Source organism: Cheilinus undulatus, linkage group 6 (genome assembly GCF_018320785.1).
Source record: "Cheilinus undulatus linkage group 6, ASM1832078v1, whole genome shotgun sequence".
Lineage (NCBI taxonomy): Eukaryota > Metazoa > Chordata > Actinopteri > Labriformes > Labridae > Cheilinus > Cheilinus undulatus.
The window spans coordinates 18,272,588-18,299,436 of NC_054870.1; the positions used below are offsets into that span (position 1 = coordinate 18,272,588).

The following is a 26,849-nucleotide window of genomic DNA, read 5'->3' on the forward strand; positions in this document are numbered from 1 at the left end:
TCTAAAACAACACTCAAAAATTCTTAAAGGTCACATTTTTGAAAAGTGGGATATTTTCGTTCAGGCGTAGTGAAGGCTACCTAACCCGTGTAAATGTGCCCAGAAAACCCCGTCGCTCCCCTCGAAAGCCCTCTTCTCATGATCCGCCATTAGGAGTGTGCCTGTGGTAAGATCGTGCTCTGTATTTTAACTTTAAATTCTATATAGTAACACGTTTAAGAGCACTTTTAAGCCCCAAGTGGAGTCTAAGAATTGTTTTAATTTTACATTGTAGGTGGATTGGACGCCAGGATGCAGATTTTCGTGAAAACCCTCACGGGGAAGACTATAACCCTCGAGGTGCGTGAGCCGGACTGTGATGGAGGGATGCGACTTTAGCGGCTGCAGTTACTCGTAGCTATACTGACTCTGCTGCTAAAATAGGCCTACAAACACACAGTGAACCACAAGAACGCTACACATGAGCAGAATTATAGATTCAGAGTGATCCAGCACAGCTCTAGTGAATGTCACTCTGTCCTGCCCACTAAACTCAACTGTGTTGCTAAGCTAACTGTTAGCATATGCTGGTACTGCCGTAAACACGTGTGGCAGACAGCAGCCGTCTTAAACAGCTTTTCGAAAGTGTGTGTTTCACATAGCTCATGGATATATACTGATGTTGGAAATCGTTAACCAACCTAACATGGGATGGTAGCTTTGACCGGAAGAACGTGCCCTATCTGTCATGACTTACGTTACTTTCTTGTCCTCTGTAGGTTGAGCCTTCAGATACTATTGAAAATGTCAAAGCCAAAATCCAGGACAAAGAGGGTGAGTTGCTCTTGCATTGTTAGATTTTGTGTGATAGATAGCTTGTATGCTAACGTTAGCTAGAGAATTGGAGCCTTGTAAGTGATCTGGCATTGCTGAAGTGTCAGTAAATCAGTGATCAAGTTTCTAATCAAATTTTGCCCAGAAAGATTGTTTAGACAATTGCGAGGAGATTTTGTAACTGTCAGCACTGATTGTACAACTCCTGGCTCTCATCTATTCAGAAATCCTGAACGAATTTACATTGATTGATTTATTGTGGGTAAAACATGTGTAGGTAATGGTTCTTGAATAAAGCTACGTTACTCCATTTTCCTTTCAGCAGTCATATTTCTTGTTTTAATTTTGAGCTATAAGGGAGAAAAAGAAGTAAGCAACGCATTAGAAGCTTCTGCCGTAGTTTTGTACTGGTTGAAGTTAAAGTCTCAATTAGGTGCTTAGCCTTAAGGTCCTTTATGCCAAGAGGTGGTTATCATTGATAAAATCTTTTTCTTATGTATTTCAAAAGGCAGTGAGAACCTTTCTCAGAAAGATGAAGTGTTGGATCTGTGTATTCCAGTGTTAATGTTGCGGTCTCTCATCTGCAGGTATCCCTCCCGATCAGCAGAGGTTGATCTTCGCTGGTAAGCAGCTGGAGGATGGACGCACACTGTCAGACTACAACATCCAGAAGGTGAGCTGAACCCACCTGCCCACTGCTGATAGGTGGTGTAGTCACAATTTACTACCATTGATAAATGGATGAATACAGAGTATGGAGCAGATACTAAGAGTGCTGGACAATAAGAAGGAAAATGGTACACCACTTGCTGAGATATTATGATCAGAGGTGGAAAAGTACAAGACTGTTGTACTCAAAAATATAGTTACTTAGTTTTAAAGAAATCTTGAGTAAAAGTGAAATTACTGGCTGATGCATTCTCAGTTAAAAGGAAAGCATTTCATTTAAAGTTAACTTAAAGCACTGAAGTGTTACTTAGGAGTTGTACAGTAAAATATGACCTTTCCTTGTTGGTAACAACAAGAGAATATGGATCTCCAATCAGGTTAAGATAAAAATCACATCTTTATAATAAAATGAAACTCCTCAGCTGTTGTGGGTGGTGATGTGGAATCATTCTCATTATCTATTGACCATCATGTGAAGTCAAAGCCACAGTCCCTCCCAGTTTCATGTCATTGACCAAGAGATAGAACCAGAAATGGAAAAAATACCAGACTAATGATCTCGAGTAAAAGTACAGGTACTTTTTATAAATTCATACCATCTTATTGACAGATGAGTAAGATAACAAAACTTATACTCAACTGTCAAAAAAAACCAACCAAACAAAAAAAAAACGACAGAAATAAAATGGTTTTAGCTAAAGGTACTGGTCAATAAATCTACTCGGGTCGTAGTAAAGAGTATTTTGAAGTTAAGTGAAATCACTGAGTCGCTGCTTTTGATACTAAAGCAACTTTTCCTGTGAAATATAAGCTTTCCTTAATTTTCAGTAATGAGAGAATATGGATCTCTAACCAGGTGGTTTATTGTAAGATTTGACAACCTAAATGAAAATGAATTGGCTGTTTAAAGGTGAGCTGTGGGATAATTCTCTCCCTTTTTGCTACTGACTGTCATGTTTTGTGAAGGTTAAACTACTGTCCAATTTCTTTTTGATGGTAGAAACCTTGGACTTCCTTGTTTTGGCTTTTAGTGTTTCTATTTAACTCTGTGCATGTTACTTTCTACAATGTAATGAAGTTCAATACTTCACCAAAACACACTTAAGTAAAAGTAAAATTACTGATTTCAAAATGTACACAATTAAAGTACAAGTACATAAAAATGCTACCTAGTTATTATAATTTAAGTAAATTTCATTGGCCATTTTCCACCCTGGATTGTGAAAAGATGGCCGCTAGTTTTGTACACCCATGATCAGATCTATCTTGGTCCCTACATAAACAGTAACCTGCTAAGAATGAAAGTCAGCAGCTTTTGGTGTTTTCAGTGCATTTCAGAAACAGCGCTGCAGTGATGCTTCACTCATCATACCCTTGGATGTTTATATTGAGACTGTTATGGCAAGACATTTAATGCTATAGTCTGTTAGTTCACAGTACATCTCAGATTTTAAGGATTGCGAGTAGGGCGTAATGGAAGCTCCATGTGCACCTGCAGTGTTGTTACCCCACCGACTCAATCGATCCAGTTTTTTCTCCCGACCCTTCTGTTACTACCTCTGAAGACGGCACAGAAGACCCGACTTCACCCTCCCCATGCATCAGCAACATTTATAGTAAAGGGGATATGTCCCAGGGGCGTGGATATCATGGCTTTAAACAGCTTCTGACTTTAAATGCAGAGCTCTTTTGATCTATGACGAACAGTTCCTTTTGAGAGGATGTCTGCATAACTGCTGTTGAAAACAGAGGACAAGAAGAGCAAGTACAAATGCAGTGCAAGCCTGAACTGCATTAGAAGTTGTTGGCAACTGACCATGCTGTGGCCCTGAATTCATGAGTTTATTTTGCTGTAGATGGTTTTTGGGGACATTTTTGATTTGATAAGTAGGCTTCGAGGATGGACGTTTGAAAAGAAGGGGGTGTGGTAGAGAAGCATGACTGGGCCAATAAGTCAAACCCACCTACAATGCTTGAAAAACTGTAGCCCTTACAATAAGGGCTGCAGGACTAACTTGGCAAAATTTGCATACCAAGAAAACTGAAGAAAGGAAAGCGCTTTATTCACTCTGGCCATCGCTACCTTCTTATTGACCTAAGTGCCAATAAAGGTTATACTAGTTTTGGATTTTTTATTAGAGTTTATTTTTTCGTTTTCACTTTCTGTGTTCAATCTGTTAAGTTTTTATTAGTTTTGACTGCTGGTTTTTTAGTTTAGTTAAGTTTATATTTTGAAAAAAAAAAAGCTTTGTTTTAGTTTGGTTTTTATTAGTTTTAGTGTTTTAGTTTTTTCTGGATAGATTTCGGGGCTGAGTGAGCGTCATACATTTTTTAAAAACATATTAAAACAGGCTACTCTTCACTTATCATTTATTTAATTAATGATAATTTTTGAATGCAGCTCCAGACGTAAAACTACCACTGCCACCACCAATCAGATCAGGCAAGAGGCAACTCTTTTAAAACTGTTACCGTGGATTGATTTGCTGTATCAGGTTTATGCACAGGTGAATTTCCCATTTTAGTCTTGTTTTGTATTTACACATTCTCAGATGTATTTCACACACCAGGTTTAGACCAACATGGCTGAAAACAAGCTCACAACCCTTGGCACCAAGGATTTAGGGGGCACTTTAAGGTTTTTTTTTGTTTGTTTGTTTTTTCAATGCTTTGTCTGTTTGTCCTCTTCAGGAGTCGACCCTGCACTTGGTGCTGAGGCTGCGTGGTGGTGCTAAGAAGAGGAAGAAGAAGTCCTACACCACCCCTAAGAAGAACAAGCACAAGAGGAAGAAGGTCAAGCTCGCTGTGCTCAAATACTACAAGGTATGAAACCTACCTTATGTTGAGGTGACCTTTGAAAAAAATCAGTTTAATCACTGCTCATTTCACTGTAATGGAACCAAATATTGCACTAAATCAGTCTGCTGCTTTTGGTATGGAACATTTTTTTAACCAGTTCCAAATGCCAAAGGATAAAAATCTAGTTATAATCTGAATTAATGTTTGTATTTTATTGGAGAAGTTTGGTAGCAGAAACTTGATGTATCCCAGTTCTCCAGGAATGATTCTGGTCATATTTTTTAGCGTTCTAGTTTAGTTTTAAACTCAGGTTTTGCATCTGTTTGATATGTGTACATTTTTCTGTCCAGGTGGATGAGAATGGTAAAATCCACAGACTGAGGCGTGAGTGTCCCGCTGACGAATGCGGTGCCGGCGTCTTCATGGCGAGCCACTTCGACCGTCACTACTGCGGAAAGTGCTGCCTCACCTACTGCTTCAACAAACCTGAGGACAAGTAGACAGGGACTTTCTGAGGGCGTTGATAATAAAGACGAAAATGTTTGACAAAACTTCCAGACTCCGTGTTTCTATTCAGTCACTAACCGGCCTGCGTGGTATAAAGTTATCTAGTTCACTTCATAACAAAGAATGTAGATGTTAACATTTTCGCTGGAGAATGTTTGTGCTCATTTAAACAGCAGTCATTTGTTGAATGTTTTTCATACAGACTGATTTACTGTTTATAAGTTAAACCGCATCAAAGTAGATAAACATAACCACTCAAGACTGTCCAGTTTGTTTTGGTTATTTCAGTTTTCCAAGACTTGTGACAGGTTAAAGTTTCATACAAACATGACATAACTTACAGAAAACAATGAGGGATGACTGGCTGCTCAACGTGACCTAGGTGTAAGAATTGTATAATGAAGTTGGGTCCTCTTGGTGATAAAGTCAAATATAGCCCTGATGAAGATCAAATTGGTCAAAGCATATTAGCTTTTTAAATTATTTGCTATAAAGATGAATGCTTTGAAGTATTTAGTCTTTTTTTTTTTTACCCTTTTTGTGTTTGTGGTGTCTGGTTTGCTCCTTTTGATATTGAACTTAGAGAAAACCTTGATGTTCATGACTAACCATGGTTTTAATTAGGACTTTGAGCAGTTGGTGTCAAATGACTCGGTTTGCAGAAAATTTTAGATCAGATCTGTTTCTTTAAAGGTATCAGAAGATATGTGACCATTAAACTTGAACTGTATGCAAACTTTTTTGGGGTCTTAGGAGCAGTTTAGGGCCCTAGTGTACTTAAGTTCACCAATCATCAGTATCTGGCTGAGATTTGTAGTAAATGTTGACTTTTAGTAGATTGTTTTAGACTAAGTATGTTTAGGTGTCCAGCTTTTGGCTAAAGAGGATGTGTTAGTAATGGCTTTCATAAAACATCACAGCAGAGACGTGGACTTCCTACTCGTGCCATCTGATGGGGTTTATATACTGGTTCAAATGACTTTTTAAGATGAGAAATATGTTTTTCAGAAATCCACATCAGTTCATTAGACTTTCTAACCTTGTTCCTCTGATAGGATTAGGGTTAGTGTTGTTTCCAATGTTGTCCAGCAGATGGAGCTCTGCTCAAAGACATCTAGAAATCAAATTCCCAGAAATGTATTTATAAACAAATAGAAAAGTGTCCAAAACATCCAAATTCCCTTAAATTTCCTTGAAAAATATTAAAGATTTAACTGGTGATCACTATGTTTGGGTTTTTGATGACCTAGACCCAGTTCTGCTGCTGACTGCTTGAGGTTTTCTTCGTGGTTCCTTCCACCTTTTTGAGGTTCCTAGTTCCAGACCCATTGAAGCATCCACACAGCATAATAAATCCCACCACCGTATTTCATGGTGAGGATGTATTCTTTGGTTTCTACCTGTCTCCCTTCTTTCCCAAACATGAGCAACATCTCTGACTAGAGCTCAAATTTGGTCTCATCTGACCAAAGGACAGGCTTCCAGTATGCAGAATCTTCTCCAGGTTGTCCTTCACATACGTCATTCTGGCTTCAAGGTGTCTCTTGGTCTGCAACCTCGCAGTCCATTCCTGTGCAGGGCTCATGTGATAGTCTTCTTTGAGACTACAATTCCTGACATGGAAAAGTCCTTGTCTAGTGTCTTGGCACGCTCGACACTTGGAAAAGCTGTTATGATGAAAGCTGTTAACATTTTGTACATCCTTCTCCTGCTTTGTGAGCATCAACAAGTCTTCATCTAAAGTCTAAACTGGTTTCTTTTGTTTTTGCCATGATGCTTTCTCAGTGACAACTCAGACACTTGCTGAAGTTTATATAGTATGTGTAAATTGAAAAATAACCCTCAGTTTGAACTAGATTTCACAAGCTTTGAGCATTACAAAGTTAAACTGTGCACATCATTGGACAGTAGTGGTTTGTGCTATGGCTCATTAAAAAAGTCAGTTCTAAAGGGGGCTAATAATTTAGATCCTGGTAGTTTTGGGGTTTGTGGAATTATTTTGTGTGTGCAAAGTAAAATAATGTAAGCATCCAGTTTGGGAAAGCTGTGATAAGAAAATTCTTGCTTTAACATCACTATGAAAAATCTTCTGAGGGGCTTATAATGCCATCCTCATCTGTGTACTACCCAAAGACTTGCACATACTGTCAGGCCTCAGGTTAATGCTAACTATCTCATGTGGCACATGTTTTCCTCCCTTATCTCCCAAAAGTTAGCATCCTTTAAAGCAGTGGTTTTCAACTGGTCTAGCCTAAGGACCCACTACCATCTCTTTAATCAGCAACCATGACCCAAATTCCTCAAAATTGTCAACAACTTAAACTAGTTCACAAAGAATATTGAAGTTTGCACCATATACAGTATGACTGAACAAAGAGACATGACAAGCATGTTATCATAAAAACCCTAAATAACTTATGAATACATAATACATATGCCCCTTTCCCCATAAGGTGTACATTTTGGTTGCTTAATATTTCGAGAAATTAACACACTGAAATGAGAAAACCAGTTTTGCTTCTCCAGCAAAGAAAACAACCTTAGATCGTGAACCAAAATTTACTTATCCTGGAAAGAGTGACATGACATGTATCCTTATGCTTTGATCTTCTGTACAACATGGACTTCATGCCACAGTTTTGTTTTTCCAGGCACAGCTTAGCAACCCACTTTTAGGTCTCGACCCACCAGTTGAGTACCTCTGTTCAAAATGGTCTGAGTGGCGCCAACCTGAAAACCACCTCTTGAGACTTTCTCGTGCTCACAGACAAACTTTAATCTGTGATTTAAGACACAAAAAATGTTTTCAGAAGAAATATAAAACATTTTATACAGCAGGTGAACAGGTTAAAGAAGAGCAGACACTGAGTTTGTGTACTAAAATAAGGTTATTTACTTAAAAATCGTTACATTGGACAGACTGTATACAGTTTTTTTTCCATTTCCTTGGTAAACTCATAAGGCACCGAACCAGATGCTGTACAAAACAACAACACAAGAAAAGATTTACATATTAGAGATTATTCCTATACGGGGCTTTGTTTTCTTGAGTTTTTATTACAGAGGAAAACACTAAGTTACTGCTCTTAAATAGCTAATGTATGAACGGTTAGCTTCAATCATTCTCTCTCTTATTCACACATACACTCACAGACACACACTGGTGATTTGAGAGAACTTGCACACTGAGCCAACATGTGCTCATCATTCTGCAGCTGAGGAAAAAATACAAGTATTTAAAGGAATAATCCAAATTTTTCATCTGTGTGTCCAGTGCAGAAATCATGGCGTTTAGCCTTGTTTGGCTTAGCACAAAGACTGAAGGTAAAGGTGAAACATTAGCCAAGCTCTGTTGCAACACATCACCTGTTTAATAAAATGGATCAAATACAAGGTATATAGTGCTAATTTGTTCCTCTCTGCCTCCAGTTTTGAGATAACTGCACTCTTCACTGGTTTCCCAAATATTTTTGAAAATGCATTTATTAATTTCAATGCTTTAGAAAGATGGTGGAAAAAACAAAAGACAAAATATGACAACCTGATTATTAAAGTTAAACATCAGTTGGAGGAGCCAAAATATATATTTATAAAAATAATTAGAAGAACAGCTTAACAGGAAGATGATTAGCTTTAAACTGTGAAATTTGCAGTTAAACTTAATATAAGCCATTAAGTACCACATAATTAGCATGTTAGCTAGCTAGTTAGCCATTACTCCAATAATAACAGTCAGCAAGAAATTGAAAATATGGAGTAATATACTTTTGTTTTCTCTCCTGTTAGATAACACCCTTTGGCTTTTCTTTATGACAAATTATTTCAGGTCTACAACCTTACACAGGGATTAAAGCTGCAACTGTGTCATCTTTCTTGCAATGTTGTGGTAAATGTAATTGCACCTTGCGCCTTAGTGTCCATCTTACATTAATTTTCAATTCTCTTTATTTCATTGTGAATAAGCCGTAAACAATCTTTTGTTTCTCATCTAAAGGACCTCATATTATACTCCTTTTTTAATCCTGAAAACAAAACCATGCAGTTTAGAGTATTTCATAGTTTCTTCGCATTAAAGAAAGTGAGATCTTCCCTAATAAGTGATGTCAAGTTGAGTACTGACACTCTAGTCCTTTGGCTCCACAAACTGAGGTAAAACTCATCCAATGATGTCTTTACTGACATCAGAGCAGCTCCACATCTTTATAACAAGCAGACAGACAGATGAGAACCACGATACAGGGACAGACAGACAGACAGACAGGACGGGAGACGTCTCCATGGCACCCCATCCTCTCCTGGAGTAAGCTGGACGTCAACACCACTGCAGCATAGTGTTCTGGTTTTTAAATCTTCTTATGAGTAGGCACGGCATCCAAAGATAACATTTATTTACACATTAAAATTCACATATTAGAATAGTACCTTATTTCTCTTTAAAATTAACTCTACTTTCAGAGTGGAGATATATTTCAATATGGCAGGAGAATTTAGTCCTGAAGAGAAAGTAACAATAACAACAAAATAAATTGGCATTTTTATCGTTTTGAAACAGGCAGAAGTGGAGGAAGGCTGGGCCAGGCGAGTCCTTAAAAACAAGAGAGTACTCTGAACTTTTCTTGGTTCAGTCACAATGAGCCTCCTCTCTCCTCCACAGGAAGCCCTCATCAAAATTATTGTCTTGTTTGGCTTTCACAGAAAGCGTCAAACTGGCTGTCTCGTCACCTACGAGCCAGGAGGAGGAGGAAGGAGGAGGAAGGACTCCATGATTTACTTCCAGGCCACAGACAGACTGACGATGGAGAAGGAAGAGGAGGAGATGCACAGTTCAGCCCTGCGAAGGGTCCCTTTTTTAATCTCCCAACTCCTCCTCTTCCTAATCCTGATGAAGGCTGATGAACTGAGGCTGGTCTGGTCCGGTCCAGGTCAGGTTGAGTGTGTTCACTCTAGTCTGATGGTGGTTAGATGATGAGGAGGGGAACGAGGATGAGGGCAGTCAGATTTTGATGTCCTGGGACTCCACCATCTTGGCGAGCGTCTTCTTCACTCTGAGGATGGTGAGGCGGGAGGCGGGGTTATGAGCCCAGCACTCTGACATTAGCTTCAGCATGGCTCGAAGGCACTGCGAAAAATAATGAAAGATTAGAGCAGGGTTACTACACGCTTTAAAAATTCTGATTAAGACCATTATAAGACCAGATTTGAGAAAAATTGATGCCACTTTTGGTACACCGGGCCTGGGCTGAATATGCTGATTTACTACATTGTTCATGAAATCTCAAAAGGTATTGGAAAATTTGATTTCTTTGGTTATAGTCACCCAAATTTGGTGATTTCTGGCATGTGATTCTACTACATCAATGTAAATGATATTCATTTTAATACAATTAAGCAGGTTTGCTTAGCTGATCCTAAATAATGAAAAAAAGAAATATTAAAATTGAATACTTGAAACTTAACCAGAAAAAGAAAGACTGGCTAAAGACATACCTTTATCAAAGTGCCTTCTATAATTTAAAACTTCTTTATGGACTTAAATTTCAACGATTCAATTTAAGACTTCTCAAGGATCTGCTGGACCCGGTTTGAGACACATCAGTTTGAGTTCAGGAGACAGGGAGCAAATAAAGAAAGCTGAAGCTCATTTAATTTTGAGACCAATCAGTAAGTTTAAATGTCAGAAAAAGAAAAAGTAGAACTTTTCATCCAGTAGGTCTAAAACTAGACTTTTAAAGGGTATGTACACATGGTAGTCTGACAGAAATGTTTTAAATGAAATTTCTCAAGGTTGAATTTCAAACACATCTAGATAAAGCAGATGGAGACCGATTTATATGGTGTAAACATAAATCAGACCAGACTTTGCTAGGAGGTCTTATGCCATACAGTTTTCATACCAGGCCTTAACCAGAAAGTCCATAAGCATAAAAGCCAACCGAAGTACTGTGCTTTACATTTCAGACTGAAGGAAAAAACCTGCAAAGGTAACAGAAGAAGTTCAAATACATAAAACATCTCCATTAGAATTATGTGTGGAGTCTCACCTCGTCACTGTTCCAGCGGTTTGACACTGTGGGCCGCAGTCCTTTAACACACACCACCTCAAGCATGTCTTCATAGGAGGGGTCAGACGGCACCATCTCGTAGTATGGCAGCTGGTAGTCCTCCGCGATGCCTGAGCAAGGAGAGAGATAGCAGAACAAGCTGATGGTAATGCACAGATGCACCAGTAAAAATTACGTATTGGCAAATATCAATATGTGCTGCTCAAAAAGAAGTGATAAAACAAACAAAACTCGGCATCTGTGTTGACCATCTGCAGAGTTGTTATTTTAAAAGGCAGTATTAGCATCGGCCCTGATTTTTACTGTTAGTTCATCCCTCGTTAACTAGTTTGAAAATTCAGCATAGTTTACCGGACCTGAGGTGGACACGTGTAACTTAATGTCCTGGAAACCCAACAAACTGCAATGTGTAGGAAAACAGCCCTTTTGTTCATCATCCATTAATCAGCAGGATACTAATCTAATTAATCAGCTGTGTGTTAGGTCTATAAATGTCAGAAATATAGACTACAAATATATAGACAAAAACAAATTAAATGTTAAACCTATCTATATAGCAATATTTTAAACCCTATGGCTCATGTGATTTTAGGAAAAAAAATTAAATAAATGTTTTCCTGCCTGGTGATGCATCAAATTTGAATTGCTGTCAGAAAATCACTTTAAGACTCTGCTTAACCCCTTAAAGCCTGATAACTGAAATAATAACCAAAAAAATCTTATTTCTGGAACTGAAATTTTTATTTAACCCTCTACCAAAATCCAAAAAAGAGAGAAATAGCCATAAAATGTCAAATGTATGTTTTGTATCACATTTGATACATTACAAATTTTTGGCAACTGATAGTCCACTGGAAGGCATTTTTACCGTTTATCAGATTCAGATCATTTTGAATAGATAGAGGTCTCATAAAGGTGTGTATCAAATATGATACCATAAGCTTTAAAGGGTTAAAAGCTTTATTTTAAACTATATCATGTATTAATTAAATAATTAAGATCTTGGTATAGTTGAATGATCACTAAGAGGACATATTATCTTTATTTATCTGTATCTTTATATTATCTGTAGCTGTTGGATGAAATGTGACAAAGCTGCTCACCTGACATTAATACAATTTCTGTAATGTGCCAGTGTTATTATTGCAGCCATACAGGTTTAATTTTATGTGCATGGTTGTGTGTACCTCCGGTGACGCAGCGTCGAGCCATCTCCCAGATGACAAGGCCATAGCTGTACATGTCAGCCATGATGTAAGCCTGGAAGTGATTCTTGTTGAGACTCTCGTCCAGGACCTCAGGGGCCATGTAGCGTCTCGTCCCCACCCGAGTGCTCAGAGGGATGTCCACCTCATTGGTGTCACTATGGAAACACAAGAATAAGACAGGTGAATTCCACTTTTTTGTTATTGCCATATTTAAGTGATTTTGTAACTATTTCACACGTTACTTTTATTGAAAAAAAAAAAAAAAAAAATCAGCAAAGGTCAGAAAAAAACTGTCTATCCTGCTTCAATTAACACTAAACTAACCCCAGTCTTCATGAATACATCAGTTGAGCTCAAGCCCCAGTTCATCAATCTTACAAGAAAATCATTCGATCAAAGCACAAATCTGATACTACAACATGAACATTAAAGCTTAAGTATAGTATGATGTGAAACGCTGTGTTCACCTGTTGAATTTGACAGCGAGGCCGAGGTCAGCAATGCAGCAGGTGCCGTTCTTTTTGATAAGGATGTTTTTGCTCTTCAGGTCTCGGTGAGCAATAGCCGGTTTGCCCTGCGTGCCATAGATCTCTGTGTGCAGGTGGCAAAGTCCACAGGCAGCTGAGTACGCCAGCCGCAGCAGAGCCTGAGTGTCCAACGTGGTCAGCTTTAGGTAGTCGTACAGGGAGCCATTCTCGTGGTAGTCTGTGATGAGGAAGAGCTGTGTGAAGGCGCCTGTGCCCTTAATGTCAGCTGCAATGAAACCTGCAGGAGGGAACAATGATTGAAATTAGATTTCTACTAATGAAAAGTTAAAATGTACGCCATATTTTACACAATTTCAGGTTTACAGGGGAAAAAAACAAAGAAACCCTTTTATTTAGAGCAACTTTACTTTTTCAAGATATTTGTTTCGTAAAAACTAATGTTATGTTATAGGACCTCTCTTCACTGAGCTGACTGTCTCACCTTCAGGCATCATCTCACAATTAGCCTACACATAAAAAATATTTTATTGGACTCCTTCTCACAAACAAATCCAAAGAGGAAACTGGAACACATGATTCACTTTTTGCAATTTGATGAGGTGCAAATGTTTCTACACACTGTAAAAAGTGAATCGTGTGTTTCAGTTTCTTGATCGGATGTGCCTGTGGGAAAGAATCTACTGACATGTCTATAGAGTTCTGGTCCTATCCTGAGAGCACTGACCTCTACCTGAGGAGAGGCTGCAGTACAAGAGACTCCTGCTGTATTCAAATATTTCATTTATATTTCAATATTTAGTTCTATTAGCTTAACTACATTTTTTATGTCAACAACAGCACAATGACTTTTCATTACTTGTGCTTTTGATGAGACTTTCCAGTGGTTAACCCTCAATTGTTTATTTAAAATAAATAAATAAAGGAGTCCATAGGATTGTTCAGTTTTGTTAATGCATTAGTTTACCCTTAGTTCGTTAAGAATAGGTTTTCTCATATATTTTTCTTCCATTGTTTTTTCTTTCATTTCATTAGAAGTATAGCAAACACATTCCAGCCTTCTCTTTTCTGCAGGTACACACAGACAAACTGCCTCTCTCTCTCCAAGTGAATTATGGCCTTACAGAGATTAAATCACCTCCTGTCCCTCATTGGAGTGTCTCTTTACTGTGTCTGACAGATCACAGGTGACGCTCTCTGCCATTAGTTTAAATCACTGACTAAATTAAAAATCAATTGACATATTGATCATTCCTGGAGTCCTGCAGGCACTTTCGCTTTGAGCTCACTGTTCAGACGTTCAAATGGATTCTCTACTGTTTTGTTTTAGAAAGCAGGCACTTCACGCAAACACTGTGGCTGAACAAACAGTTTCAACCTGGATAGGAGGATGCTCTAATGATGAATCTAATGTGTTTAAGAAGGGTTAGAGGACTTAACATGCTAAATGTAGTTTTTATTTACTATAGCAGTCCTTAGAATTTTGTGTAGGGTGTGACTGCAGTGCCAGATTGAGACAATCATTACCAAGGATGTTTTCGTGTCTCATCAGGACGGTCTGGTAGATCTCCGTCTCTCTGAACCAGCTGGCTTCCTCTCGGGTGAAGAACACTTTGACAGCCACCTTCTCTCCCCTCCAGCGGCCGAGCCACACCTCACCGTACCGTCCCTTTCCGATCTGACGCCCCATCTGGATCTGTTTGGCGATAGTCCGCTGCACCTGAACAGACAAGAGAAAAGAGAGTTTGAATATGGTCATTTTCAAGGTTTCATGAATAACCTTTCTGTCTCTTAACATGCTGAAAAATGACAACATGGTGGTGAAGAACATTTTGAAGTAGGTGAAGGTTTAAGCTTAAACTTAATTTTAAGGTTTAGGTTGGATTTTTGCCTGAATGGGTAGATTGAAAGCTATTTTGATTTTGACTGATACTCCAGCGGAAACAGGACATAATAAGAAGTCATGTTGTCTGAAGTTAAGATTTTTTTCAAAGAAAGTAATCATAGCTTAAGTAACATTTCACTTGAAGACCTTTGTCTTATTATATTCATTTAAAACTGTATCTACAAAAACGTGCATCTTTCTAAATGGTACAAGATGAGCGTCAAAAAATATCTGCTTTTTCTTAGCTGCAAACAGTATTTCATATTTTTATTTTGTTTTTTTATATTGCATCATTAGATTTTTATTAGTCTAGCTGCAACATTCATACTCAGTCTCACTTCAGTCTGAATGTAAAAATGTTACACAAAAAGGGAAAAACAAATAATAAACAATAAATATTTTCCATCAATTTTCAACTGGTTGAACTTCCCAAACAATTCTCCTGAACACAGTACATGTTCATGTATGTTTTTAAATAATTATAATTTGAGCGCAGTGTGGTGTCCCTACCAGCAGGGGGAGCCCTGAGCCACTGCCTGAGCTCTGTGACTGGTGGATGAGGTCTTTGAGCGACTCTCCAGTAGGGATGAAAACTTCCTGCTCCGGATCTTTGATATACCGTGGCCGGTCAGGCTGCCACTTGTTTCTGAAACACGAACACAAAAACTTAAAAAGACATCTAAAACAGAATAACAGTCAGTTCTACATTCTGTATGCCAGAATACAGACTTTAGTATTTAGGAAAATTGTGTAAATAACCTCTGAATCATTAGTACCTGTAGTAACAGACGACGGTGACACAGATCAGCGTGCAGCAGCAGACCATCATGGAGATGAGGAAGGCTAACCAATGCGGGCTTCCCTCTGTAAACAGAGCAGATCGCAGTGTTTAACTTGGTTTACATTCACCTGATGGACACCTCCTGAACACTGAGGGAACATTGGGTGTTACCTGGAGGAGCCTGAGGGGGGAGGGTGGGCTGCAGGTCTCTGTTGCAAAAGTCGGTGTTGCAGCACTCGATGGTCCTCCTGGTCTGAGCTTTTGGTGAGTCCTATCAATCAAACAGCCATAAAATCAATCAGTTAGACCTGGTCAGCAGCTGCTGGAGCTTCTTCTGTCTGTCTGAGTACACACCTGAGAGCAACCAGCTCTGATGTACAAGCCAACACGATACAGTTTATGTTCATCAAGCATTTCACACTTCTAAATCACCCTCACACACAAAGCTACAATAAAGAAAATAGTTCAGATATACTCTACATCCAGCAAGACTGCAGCACAGCAGGGCCGATTTTTCCTACTGAACATTTTTCTGGAGTTAAAAATGACTCTGCAAATAACCAATGTCTCAGCTATTTACTTATAATAACATCATTCTTATTATTACTGATCATTTCCTAAGTGTGAGTAATTACTTTTTATGGGCTGGTTCACCTAAATAGGTTTGTAGCAGCTCACTGAATCTCTTCCCAAACATTTTTAAGTCATATATAAAACAGTTAAGTGGATGAAAGATGTGCTACTGCTACAACTTATTTTGTGACTCTTGATTCAAATGTCTGCTGCTTATTAAGGGGTTAACTTAACACATAAATCACACAAATTCAGGCGTACTCCCTGCCTTTCATTTGAGGTGGCTGGATATCAAAATTAAACATTGATATCTGTTGTAATTTGGTCCAGTAGGTATCAGATGTGTCGGTAGCAGGTTTTGATACTCATCCCTAAAAGGTAATGAGTAATACTTTGGATTTTTTTATGCTGTATGTCGTTTTTCATTTCATCTTAACTACTTAAAATCTAAAATGCTGTTTGTAAGTGTTGAACTCAGCAAGAAAACAATGAGGCTGCACTTTCCATGGTTTAACTTTTACTAAAATATGGAAAAATCTGTTAAAAATACTAGTTTCATTTAAACAAGAACATGTAGACATCCGTTTTCTGCATGAGCCTCTTCTTTAGTAGATGTGATCAGAGCTGTGTGTTTCTGTACCTTGCACTGGAAGTGTGAGCCTTCATACTTCATGCAGCCGGAGGTGAGGATGGCTTCTCCATGCTCATCTTCCTCGATAATGGCAAAACACTGACCATTTGTCCTGTGGAAAAACACACTAATTAGTCATATGAATTAATTAGCATCAAGAGAGTTTATTGTATGATTTCATTAAACACTTTAAACTGAAAAAGTCTGAAATTCAGAGTTATTCTGCTTCACCCAAGACATAGGAAGGTAGTGAATTAAGAGCTGCGTCTCATAGATGTAAATGCTTTCAAGTAAAGCTGGGTGATTATAAAAAAAAAAGATTTTTTTTAACTCATTTGTCTTTCTTTAACAAGACAGCTAAAGAGAGACAGGAAATATGGGAAGGAAGTTTGGGATAGGACGATCCATCAACAGTGCCACCTGTGGCACCAGCTCTACCAGCTGAGCTTAATGGCGATTTTGACACTGTAAATGTAACTGAAGTTTGGGTTTTTATCATAAATTATGTCTATGTAGGCTCTCATTCATTCAGGTTATGGTTATCCAATCTCATTCCAAGTTCAGATGCCCCTTTGATGAAGATTTGGATATCATAAATTGTCTTTTTCTTCTTCTGTCATTGTCTCTACTCACTGGCAGGTGTTGTTGGTGGCGTCGTCAGGACAGTGTCCAGAGCAATAACAGCTGAGGAAACGAGCAGCATCCTCAGGTGCAATGGTAGAGTCGTCTCCAGGTCGCCGTGCCTCAGGTTTTACCCCCGTCCCCTGCAGGACATGGTCTGGATTCTGACCTGCCGCTGGACACAGAAACATACAAACTCAGTCAGAACCAGTGTTAAGTTAAAGGTGCATCGAGGTAACTACAATGAACGGGTTTAATTCAAACATTGATTGGTGAAAAACAAATCTCAAACATGTCTAGAATAAAAGAATTAAGATTCTTAAGTCTTTCAAATTTTCTCTGAAATACAAGTCTGTTTTTTAGTCTAGGACACAGAGATGGAGTGGAGCTTGGAGGTCAGAATTATAAGAGTGAGTGAAGAGGAGGAGGAGAGAGCATGAAATAAGGCCTACAGGATACTTGTACTGGCATAATGTGAGTGCGTATTTTTCAACAAGCACATTTAATAAATCATTCTATATTATAACAAGCACATTATTAGATAGATTACACAAGGCCTGAGTAGTTATTAAAACTATCTAATTGCAATCATTTTGACTCATGACAAATTCAACATACATTTTTGTGTTGAGGGGAATTACCATTTTTATGTCACACTAATTTTGATTGTGAGAAACATACAAAAACAAGGAAAGTAGGATTGTTTTGTAAACTACTCTTAAAAAAACCCTTACACTTAAATATTTGCATTATGTGTAAAGCATTACATTTCTTCAACTGGTATTTTGACACAAATTTCCAATTAAAGAAGTAAAGCACTTTCCGAAAACTGCAGTGGATAATATTACAATTAAATCTAAATTTTGATTAGTTGCTCTGCCTTTATTCTAACATTTTTTGAAAAAAGGCTCCAGATAAAGTGAAGTACACCCATCCCTAACATGCATCTATAATCTATTAAAATATACCCAATTTCACATTGGTCTTAAAAATCGTTAATTTCGGCGCGCTGGTAGTCGAGTGGTTAAGGCGCACGCCATATACGCAGGCGACCCGGGTTCGAATCCGGCCCGTGGCACTATTTCCTGCATGTCTCTCCCCGCTCTCCTCCCCGTTTCCGATTCTATCCACTGTCCTATCTAACAAAGGCAAAAAAGGCCAAAAATAAATCTTTAAAAAAAAAAAAAAAATCGTTAATTTCAGCATGTACTCATTTTAATATTTCAACTTGAATCCTTAAAGCCTGGTTATTATATTGTCATTATTTACACTTTACAAGTTCTACACTTAAATTGTAGAAAGACATTGTTTTATTTATTCTATTGATTATTACAATGTTTATGCACTTTATTTGATAATCATTGTGTCCATTTTTTAGTGTGTACTTCTGTAAAAGAAGAGAGGTGAGATTCACTTATGGTTAATAAAGCTAACATGTTGTTTACTTTGCTATGTTTAAGAGAAAAGCAGAAAGCCAAATGATAAAAAATATGACTGATTTCTGTAAAAATTTGTCAGAGAAACAATTTTTTTAAATGTTTATCAAATGAACAGAAGAAAAAAATAGTTCAGGAAGAGAGAGAAGTCTTGCTCCCTTCATCCTGCTGCTCTGTTCAGCCCTCTTCTGATCCCTCTCTTCTTCTTGTTGTTGTCTTCTTCACTCTCTCCTCCTTTCCTTTCTCTATTCTTTATTTTTCCTCCTCTAACATCAACTTTTATCTTATCTCTTTATTCACCTCTCTCCCTACAGCAAAAAGTAAAAACACTGTGAGGTGTTTGGACGTGCATGCTGTCATGTCTGGACATGTTCTACCTACACACCTACACTTTGAGCTGTCTGGTCGCCATGGTTACAGTCAGTCAGTCAGTCTGTCTGTCGTCTGTCACAGTGAGACTTGGCCTGTGGTTCAGTGAGTATAAAGGAGGATCTAGCAGAGGTCTGCTGTGACTCTACAGACTGGAACACAGACTCTGACTCATGTTTGACACGCAGAGAAAAACAGAAACCAGAAAATCTTCTGAAGACTCCTCGCTGTGACGTCGGCCTCACACTGAGCTGAGTCTGCACATTAAATCCTCACCACCAGCTGAAGTAGCTATTACCCTGAATCCACATTAAGAGATATACTAGTAGATGATAGAAACAGATAGTTCTATCTAGTCTAGCTATTTCTTTATCAATAACACTATCAATACCTTTCTCTTGTTTGGTGGAAAGACAATCTGTTTTTAACAGAAGTGGCCTAACATGAGTAGATTTTGGGCTATAAAGTTGGAAGGGCCAAAATTCAACCTGTTTTGTCATTTATTTACCATTGAGAATCAAGCACATTTCTCATCCAGAACCAAATTTACATCTCTAGCTACATACTAAAACTTTTTATTTCAAATTTCAGGCAGTTCAATAACAAGCTTTTTCTTTCTGTTTAAAGACTTTTACTCCCAGGGCTCATACTCTTTTCCAAGATCAAATTTGAGCACTTTAAAGGTTTTCAAGCTTTTCCAGCATTTTAAACCTGGGTTAAATTCTGAATACATATACGCTTAAAAATACTATTTCACTTCCTTATCTTTTAGAAACAGATATCAAGCTATAAATGACAAAAATATATTTCAGTCAGAAACACTCTCAACATACATTTAACAAATTTATTGGGGAATTGGATGTGCAATTTTAGTTATAGAAGGTTCTGCTAAAGATTCTCCCTGGGTTAGTCAAACAGCATTCTTTAATTTTCCAGGAATTGCATAGCTAGAAACAGGGCTAGGCGATAAGGCCTAAAATTGATATCCGATACACGATATATATCACGATATTTTGAAATGGCCTCTCAGCAGCTGTATTTAATTCGGCTCCAAATGACACTAGTTTGGTGATAAAAACAGACTGTTCTATTGGATTTTTAATAAAATTGTTTGCAGAAAGTACAAATCAATATAAAGTCAAATATAGCAGTTTTATTTTGAAAAGGACTTCATTCAATCTTTTACTAACAAATCAAAAATAAATAAATCATGAAACACTCGGTCTTTTACAGTGTATGGAAAGTCCTGAAATGTTTTCTAGGTTTTGGTTACTATTGCTGACTATAAAATGATTATTTTCCTCATTAAGGGTGAAGCAAACCTACACAGAACTCACCAATCATGCATGCAGTAAATGGCCAAAACCCTGCAGTCTAGTCCTCCATTCAGGCTCACAGCTGTGATTATATTAGTCTATTATCTGTGCTGATGAATGCTGGACCAGTTTCTGACAAGTTCATAACATGAGAGTGTCTTTAGACCTCATTCAAGAAACTCTCCTGTGTGATCATGGGGGGAAAAGCTTGTCTGGAGGCAGGAACATTTTAACTTCTCTTTGTCGGTGTTTTGTACTGTAAGGCTGAGATAATGCTGCGTTCCATTTGTCATCCTAACTTGTATTCCGACTTGTTTTCCCGACTTCCGACCAGAAGAGGCAAATAGAATGTCTCTCCAAGTCGTATTTACAACTGATAAACTCGGTCTTTCACAGAGCACCCCGACCTCGACATCCCAACATGGTGGCACAAAGTATTAAGTGTAGTGAAAACTTCGATTTTGATCTGTTTTCAGAACCTTTTGCTGTTTGTCAGTGCATTTTTTAGAAATTGTAAACACAGCACTACCCTGGGGTTGCATGTGATGTGTAGCAACAGTCTTTTAATACATGAAGTACTGCTAAATGTGTTGTTTTAAAGGTTTATCGGCTAACAACTGACCAACAATGGTAAAAACAATGACAGGCTAACGCAAGAACTGCATCCGTCCTTTTTCCAACTTTTTTATTGATATATGTGAAGCACATACATGCATACTTACAAACATTATTTAAATGATTCACCCATGTATGTACAAATTAATACACTATATACATGGGGTACCTAGAAATTAAATAAACATATTTAGGGATTCACTAATGTCCAGAGTTTTCATTGCTTTTTATGTGTTTCATTCCAAGTAGTGAGCTCTTATAATATTCTATTTCCATTTCAAATTGTTGTATCTTTATAACTTTTCAGTCAATTTACATGTATGGATATTTATCAAACAATACAAGTAAATTCAAAATATAAAGCTTTTGACAATTTCTTTTTCCGTTGTCATAATAATAAATTACATCCTTTTCTTTCAACCGAACTTTGGAGCCGGTTTGCTCTACATCCAACAAAAATAAGTGACTATGGAGACGCTCTTAGTTTTTCAACTGGTTATGACAAATGAACGCAAACAACTGGGAAAGCCATATTTGCAGACGAATGTGATGTCATTCCCAGTTCCGACTTCCGACCTCCGAGGTAAATGGAACGCAGCATAAGTCTCTGTAGTTGAGGAGAAGTGGATCACATTTTTCCACTGCTGGGCCGTCTTCTCTCTAAAATGTACGACTCTGGCAGGGAGGTTTTAGGCAAATGCTCGCACCCGGGACACAGGTGGCAGAATGGATAAGGCGCACGCCCCAAGTATGTGGGCGGCCCGGGCTCGAATCCGGCCTGAGGCCCTTTACCGCATGTCTCTCCCTGCTCTCTTCCCTGTTTCCGACTCTATCCACTATCCTCTCCTCTATCAAATAAAGGCACAAAATGCCCAAAAATAAACCTTAAAAAAAAAAAAAAAAAAAAAAGCTTGCACTCAGGCAAATCTTGTATTCTGGGTTAAGTGTCTTTTCCACAACACTGGGCCCATGTCTTTAGCAAGGTGTTGTGTTACTGCCGCCGTTGTCTCTGAGACATCTTGCAGCGTATTTTAACGAATATCACGTGAGTTCGACCTCTTCCTTTTCAAAGTTGATCCAGCGTTGTTTCTTGCTGTCTCAAAAGTCAGCTAACTCCCTGCTAACTAGCCACGCTGCATGTGCAGAAGAGTTTTCTGGATGGGCGCAGGAGAGAGAGTGAGCTCTCTGCTGTGAGAGATGCGTTCAGGAACAATGGGAGAAGCGAAACTGCACACTGACGGCTCAAAACTAATCCAAAGTAGCATGAGTATGAGGATGCAACAAGCTTGAGCCATAAAGGAAGACACTGCGGCGATGAAGGTGAAACTCTCCCAGTACAGCAGTGTGCATCATCATAAATGCAAGCAGTAAAAGCATGTTACATTTAAAGGGGCTGCTCCGTTGAGGGAAAGAGCTGTAGTTGGCTATGAGAGCTTAAAGGTGATAATTAGAATCAGCAGACAATTAACTGATCAGGGCTGGGCCAAGACTTCCGTGACCTGCATGAACTAATGCAACAGCAATACATAGCCTGTGATAACATCATGATAATGAACAACCATTATACAGAAATTCTACGATAACAGACATACCACAAGAGTATCTTACAATGACTGATCATGATATGTGTTAAATTAAAAACAAACTTAAACTGCCCCTAAATGAGTAAAGTGTAATGCAGAATTAATGTGTTTATTCTGTAATTTTGTTATCAGTTTCACCTCATACCACAGTTCATCCTTTAACTTTTCACTGCTGACTGACATTATCCCACTATTAACTTATTTTCTTTATAGCCCATTAAGGCCCATTAACATTATCCTCATTCCTTTTATGAGCACCATTGTGAGAAGGTGTGAAATACCGACACAGAAAGTCAAATTAGCAAAATATGAACATACTGCACCAGTAATATAATATTTGTATCATATGAGTCAGAATGAAGACATTTTGCAGTACTGATTTGTGTCTCAACTCCAGTGACACACTAACCTCTAGCCTCCCTTGGAAGCTTGGAAAAGGAGGTCCTTCATAATGAGAACACAAGTCATTCACTACAACTTTAATCTGCACAAATAAGAAAACCATGAAAGTTAAATCAAACTGAGCAACAATGTCAACATCATGCAGACCTAAGAAAGTCTGCAGACAGGTCCCGCCTCCCTCTCAGGCCAGCTATGGCTCTGATTGGCTCAAAAGTTATGAGTGTGGGAGGAAGGAGAAGCGAAGGGAGGGTGTGTTGAGGCTGGAAATGGCTGCTCTGCTTCTGTCTCCATCCACATGTGTGCTTAATTGTGCCGGCAGTCAGAGTGGAGACTGAGGTCTGGCAGGGAGGACACTGGGTAATCAGACTCACTCCATGTGCTCTTAAAGTCACAGCGCTTCTTCAGACTGACTGTTTATTTACATCCAGCAGGAGCAGAGTGATGAATCGCTCTGATCTCTCATCCTCTGTAGTGTACACATCAGAGGCCAGAGGAGCCGTGAACAATGATGATGTGTTTGATGATCAAGAAGCTGGTGTGGTCCACAGACAAAGCGTTAGCTGCTCTTATGCTAACTAACTTTACAGCTGTGTTCGTCCACAAAGACTCACAGACTGTGAATATGTTGAGCTTAAGGTGATAAGGCAGAAAGAAACCCATACAGCTGATGTAATAAGTCAACTGAGGAAAAAAATCTCATTCTATTTTAGTAATCCAATCCTATTAGCATCTCAGGTTCCACAGGTTCATAAACACAGAGCTCAACAGAGCCAACTGTTAACGTGATCATTACCTTCAGTAGTAACAGCTCACAGCTGAAATTTGCTGGTAAAGCAGGTTCCACCCATCAGAGAAGTCACTGGGACTCTCTAGGGCACTGATCATCAACTGGCAGCCTGAGGCCAACCGAAGCAATCCATCTGGCCCCCAAAAACATGATAAAATTCAGAAATGTGAGGAGGGAAAGAGATGTCTTTTTTAGGTTATCTTTTGTCTTTAAATCCCTACAACCATCAAATAAACCCCAAAACAATCAAGGTGCAACATTTTTATCAGGAATGACTTGATGTTTTATCTGTTTTTACAGAAACCCATCTTTCAGCTATAATAAATATTTTGCATGATAAACACGTCCAGTCCTGTTTATCTGCAGTTTTGTGTCAACCTTTCACTTCAGACTCGAAGAGAATGTAATTTGCCATGCCAGAATATCAACACAAAAGATGTGTTTTTCACCGATCAAAGCCCACCATATCACTTTAAAACCCAGAGGTGGACAACCCCATAAATATGTAGCTGAATTATCTTAATAGTCCCCCTTTGGCTGGCTGTAGTTCAGACTGGTCTCACTGTTCATGCTTAAGAATTAAGTACATTTTAAAAAGAAATTACCTACACTATATGAATTACACCAACAATTTTGTTTCTTTTATTTGAAAGTGTAGCCCCCAGAGCCTCTGTCGAGACTAAATCTGGCCCTTGCTGCTCTAGGGTTATGGGTTAATAACAAAATCAGCAAAAGCAGCATAGACTGAATGATGGGGACAGTAATAAGGAGGGACTGGGTGTGTCTTATCCCTCCCCCCTCCCAGCACTGTCCATGACATACTTAAGGCATTTTTTGAAATTCCAGGGTGGGTTCACCACAGCTGACACTCTAACCCTGGGTTAAGTTACTTTTCAACGAAAAATGGACATACTGAGGTAAAATAACACCAGATTCAGAGCAGAACATGATAAAACAAACTATGTAAGAGTGTACATGTATGTGTTGAAGTATGTGTATGCAACGGATATGTGTGAGCTGCTGGTCAAAGAAAAAATACATAAAGCTCTGAACTCATGCAGAAAAAGTCTAAGACTGCAACTCAACCGTCATGACTCCCCAACTGCAAATATTCAGAGTAATAAACATGATCAATAAAGGATTGAGACTAGAGCAAACCTAATTAAAACAAGGTAAAGAAAGCTTATCAGGCTCAAGAGAAAGTAGTTAACTGTGACTACACATTTAACTATGTGCTAATGTTTAACTAACAAATTAATGTAAAAGCATGGCTTTATAGTTGGAGATGGCTGATGTGGGGCTCATTTTGTATTATGGTTTATTGCTCTACTATTGTTATTTTAAACTTATTTGTACGAGAATAAATTTATTCCTGTGTCTATAAAGCAACAATAACAGCAAAAAAGGCGGGTAGTGTAATGGACTGGACAATGATTTCTCTTGCATTTTTGTACTGGTACTCTGAGAAAAGAATGGTATTAATATTCTAGGTTTTTAGGGTAATTATTCATTGATACTAATGTCAATGTCAAAGAGTTTTTTCATGTGTAATCTGTATGTTGTTCATTGTTGTTTATGACTGCAGCACGGGTGAAGAGCCCAAGACTAATTTCTCACTCTGTGGGACGGTGACGTTTATCTAATCTTACCTAAGAACTGTACATAAAAACTATCTGTTTTTAAATTTCTCAAATGATTAGGTTAGCCCTAATCTGATAGTCTGATTAGTAAAAATGTAAGGTAAAAAAAGGGGGAGAATTTTCAGGCCCACAATCACACCTTAATAATACCCATTTTATCTAACCAGCAGTCCAGAGCTTCAACTTTATGAATAAAATCTAGATTGATTGTGCAAAAGCTGAAAGTAATTCTTTTGTGGGTTTCTTTATCACATATCACATCAATAACACAAAATCAATATTTTTGTGCATCACCTGTCCTTGTGTGTGGACCTGAGATGAAAAAAATCAAATTATGACAGTATGATTCAACTGTTAATTGCCTGTATTATTGACTGCTGAAACTTGCAGCATTTAAAATATATATTACAGAAATAAAATAAATTGAAGATTCAATTTATGTTATTATTCAGCCCTAGTGTAAAGCAACTCAAGCTGAAAGTCAATAGCTTGATTTGAGCTAATTATTCTTTAAATGCACAGATTCAAGTGCTGCAAAGCAAAATAATAACTAACTATTTAGATATGACATTCACTATAATGTAGGGGTGTAAAGGTACAGGTATTCGTACCGTACCGATTCGGTACAGGCCTCCCGCTACGGTACAGACGTATACTGAACGGATACATATGGAACGAAGCTCACATACTGACAGCAAACCAGAGGCAACTTACTGTCACACTGCCCTGGCAACCACACAACCACAGCAAATGACAGCAACAGCCTGAATATTCCCAGATAAAAGTGTCCTGTTTAGGAACACTTTGTTTCCCAGTAAAATACAACAGTGGACAAAGAGAAAAACAGTAGCGCTGACATTATTCAGCAGCTGTGTCGCTGACAGCACGTCATCCAGCAGACCAATCAAAGCATTTTAAAAAGCACCACTCACACAAGAACGTCACTGTAATGAGGAGGAACAACAAAGTCTCACCAGCCGGTTATGAAATCCCCATAATTTAAGATCTTTTTTTATTATAACAATGGTGCTCTGGCTCTGTGAATCAAGACAGAGGAGGGGGAGAGGAGACTCCATCATGTCTGCAGCTGCGTCATAGGTAAAGTTATCCTCAGATTTCACATGGCTTTAACCTCTTTATCCGCCAAGATGGGCTGTGAAAAGTGCTCCTAAACTTTGTAATAGATCACACTGGTTAAAAAAGTAATCCAGTGCTGAAGTATGTGTTGAAATCGGCAGGATAGACATTAATAAGCATACTTAACAAGCTAACGCATGGTTGTATGATGATGCGTTCAAGTTGGCTTGAATTTTTAGTGCTTAAAGAATGGGTATAAATATGCCAATATATCGATTAAAATAACCTAGTAATTCAAAAATGTATTTATTTATTTATTAATATTTTTAATAACTGAAGAACTTTTGGAAGGAGGTTGCAGCATTATTAATAATTTAAATGTAATTTATTCAGCCTATTTATTGTAATAAATTTAATTAAAAAAATAAAAATGTAAATTTATTTATTTGCTTCAATTACCATAACGAAAATGTGCTGAACAGTGACTTTAAAACCAAGTACCGAACAGCCTATTATAATGACAATGTTTTTTTCTTTACAGTAGATTGGGACAGTGTAAATATTTTTTCTGCATTTTCACTTCTTATGGT

General features: G+C 38.2%; 2 protein-coding genes across 3 annotated transcripts in view; one reads left to right on the forward strand and one right to left on the reverse strand.

Moving 5' to 3' along the window:
• The first annotated feature begins 82 nt into the window (after nt 1-82).
• Nucleotides 83-4,832, forward strand: rps27a (ribosomal protein S27a). Its single transcript, XM_041790267.1, has 6 exons — nt 83-166; nt 275-339; nt 759-813; nt 1,401-1,486; nt 4,174-4,305; nt 4,632-4,832. Exons 2-6 carry the CDS (start codon nt 292-294, stop codon nt 4,779-4,781), a joined length of 471 nt encoding a protein of 156 aa, XP_041646201.1. The 5' UTR covers nt 83-166; nt 275-291; the 3' UTR covers nt 4,782-4,832.
• Nucleotides 4,833-7,657: 2,825 nt separating this feature from the next.
• Nucleotides 7,658-26,849, reverse strand: part of LOC121511016 (bone morphogenetic protein receptor type-1A-like) — a 71,518-nt gene continuing 52,326 nt past the window's right edge. For both annotated transcript variants that reach the window (XM_041789486.1, XM_041789487.1), the window contains 10 exons: nt 17,047-17,209; nt 16,423-16,525; nt 15,381-15,480; nt 15,205-15,292; nt 14,939-15,074; nt 14,071-14,263; nt 12,526-12,823; nt 12,038-12,213; nt 10,830-10,960; nt 7,658-9,907 (listed from right to left, as the gene is read on the reverse strand). In XM_041789486.1, coding sequence (XP_041645420.1) covers nt 9,782-9,907; nt 10,830-10,960; nt 12,038-12,213; nt 12,526-12,823; nt 14,071-14,263; nt 14,939-15,074; nt 15,205-15,292; nt 15,381-15,480; nt 16,423-16,525; nt 17,047-17,209 — 1,514 coding nt within the window. In that variant the 3' untranslated portion in view covers nt 7,658-9,781. The remainder of the gene's footprint in view (nt 9,908-10,829; nt 10,961-12,037; nt 12,214-12,525; nt 12,824-14,070; nt 14,264-14,938; nt 15,075-15,204; nt 15,293-15,380; nt 15,481-16,422; nt 16,526-17,046; nt 17,210-26,849) is intronic.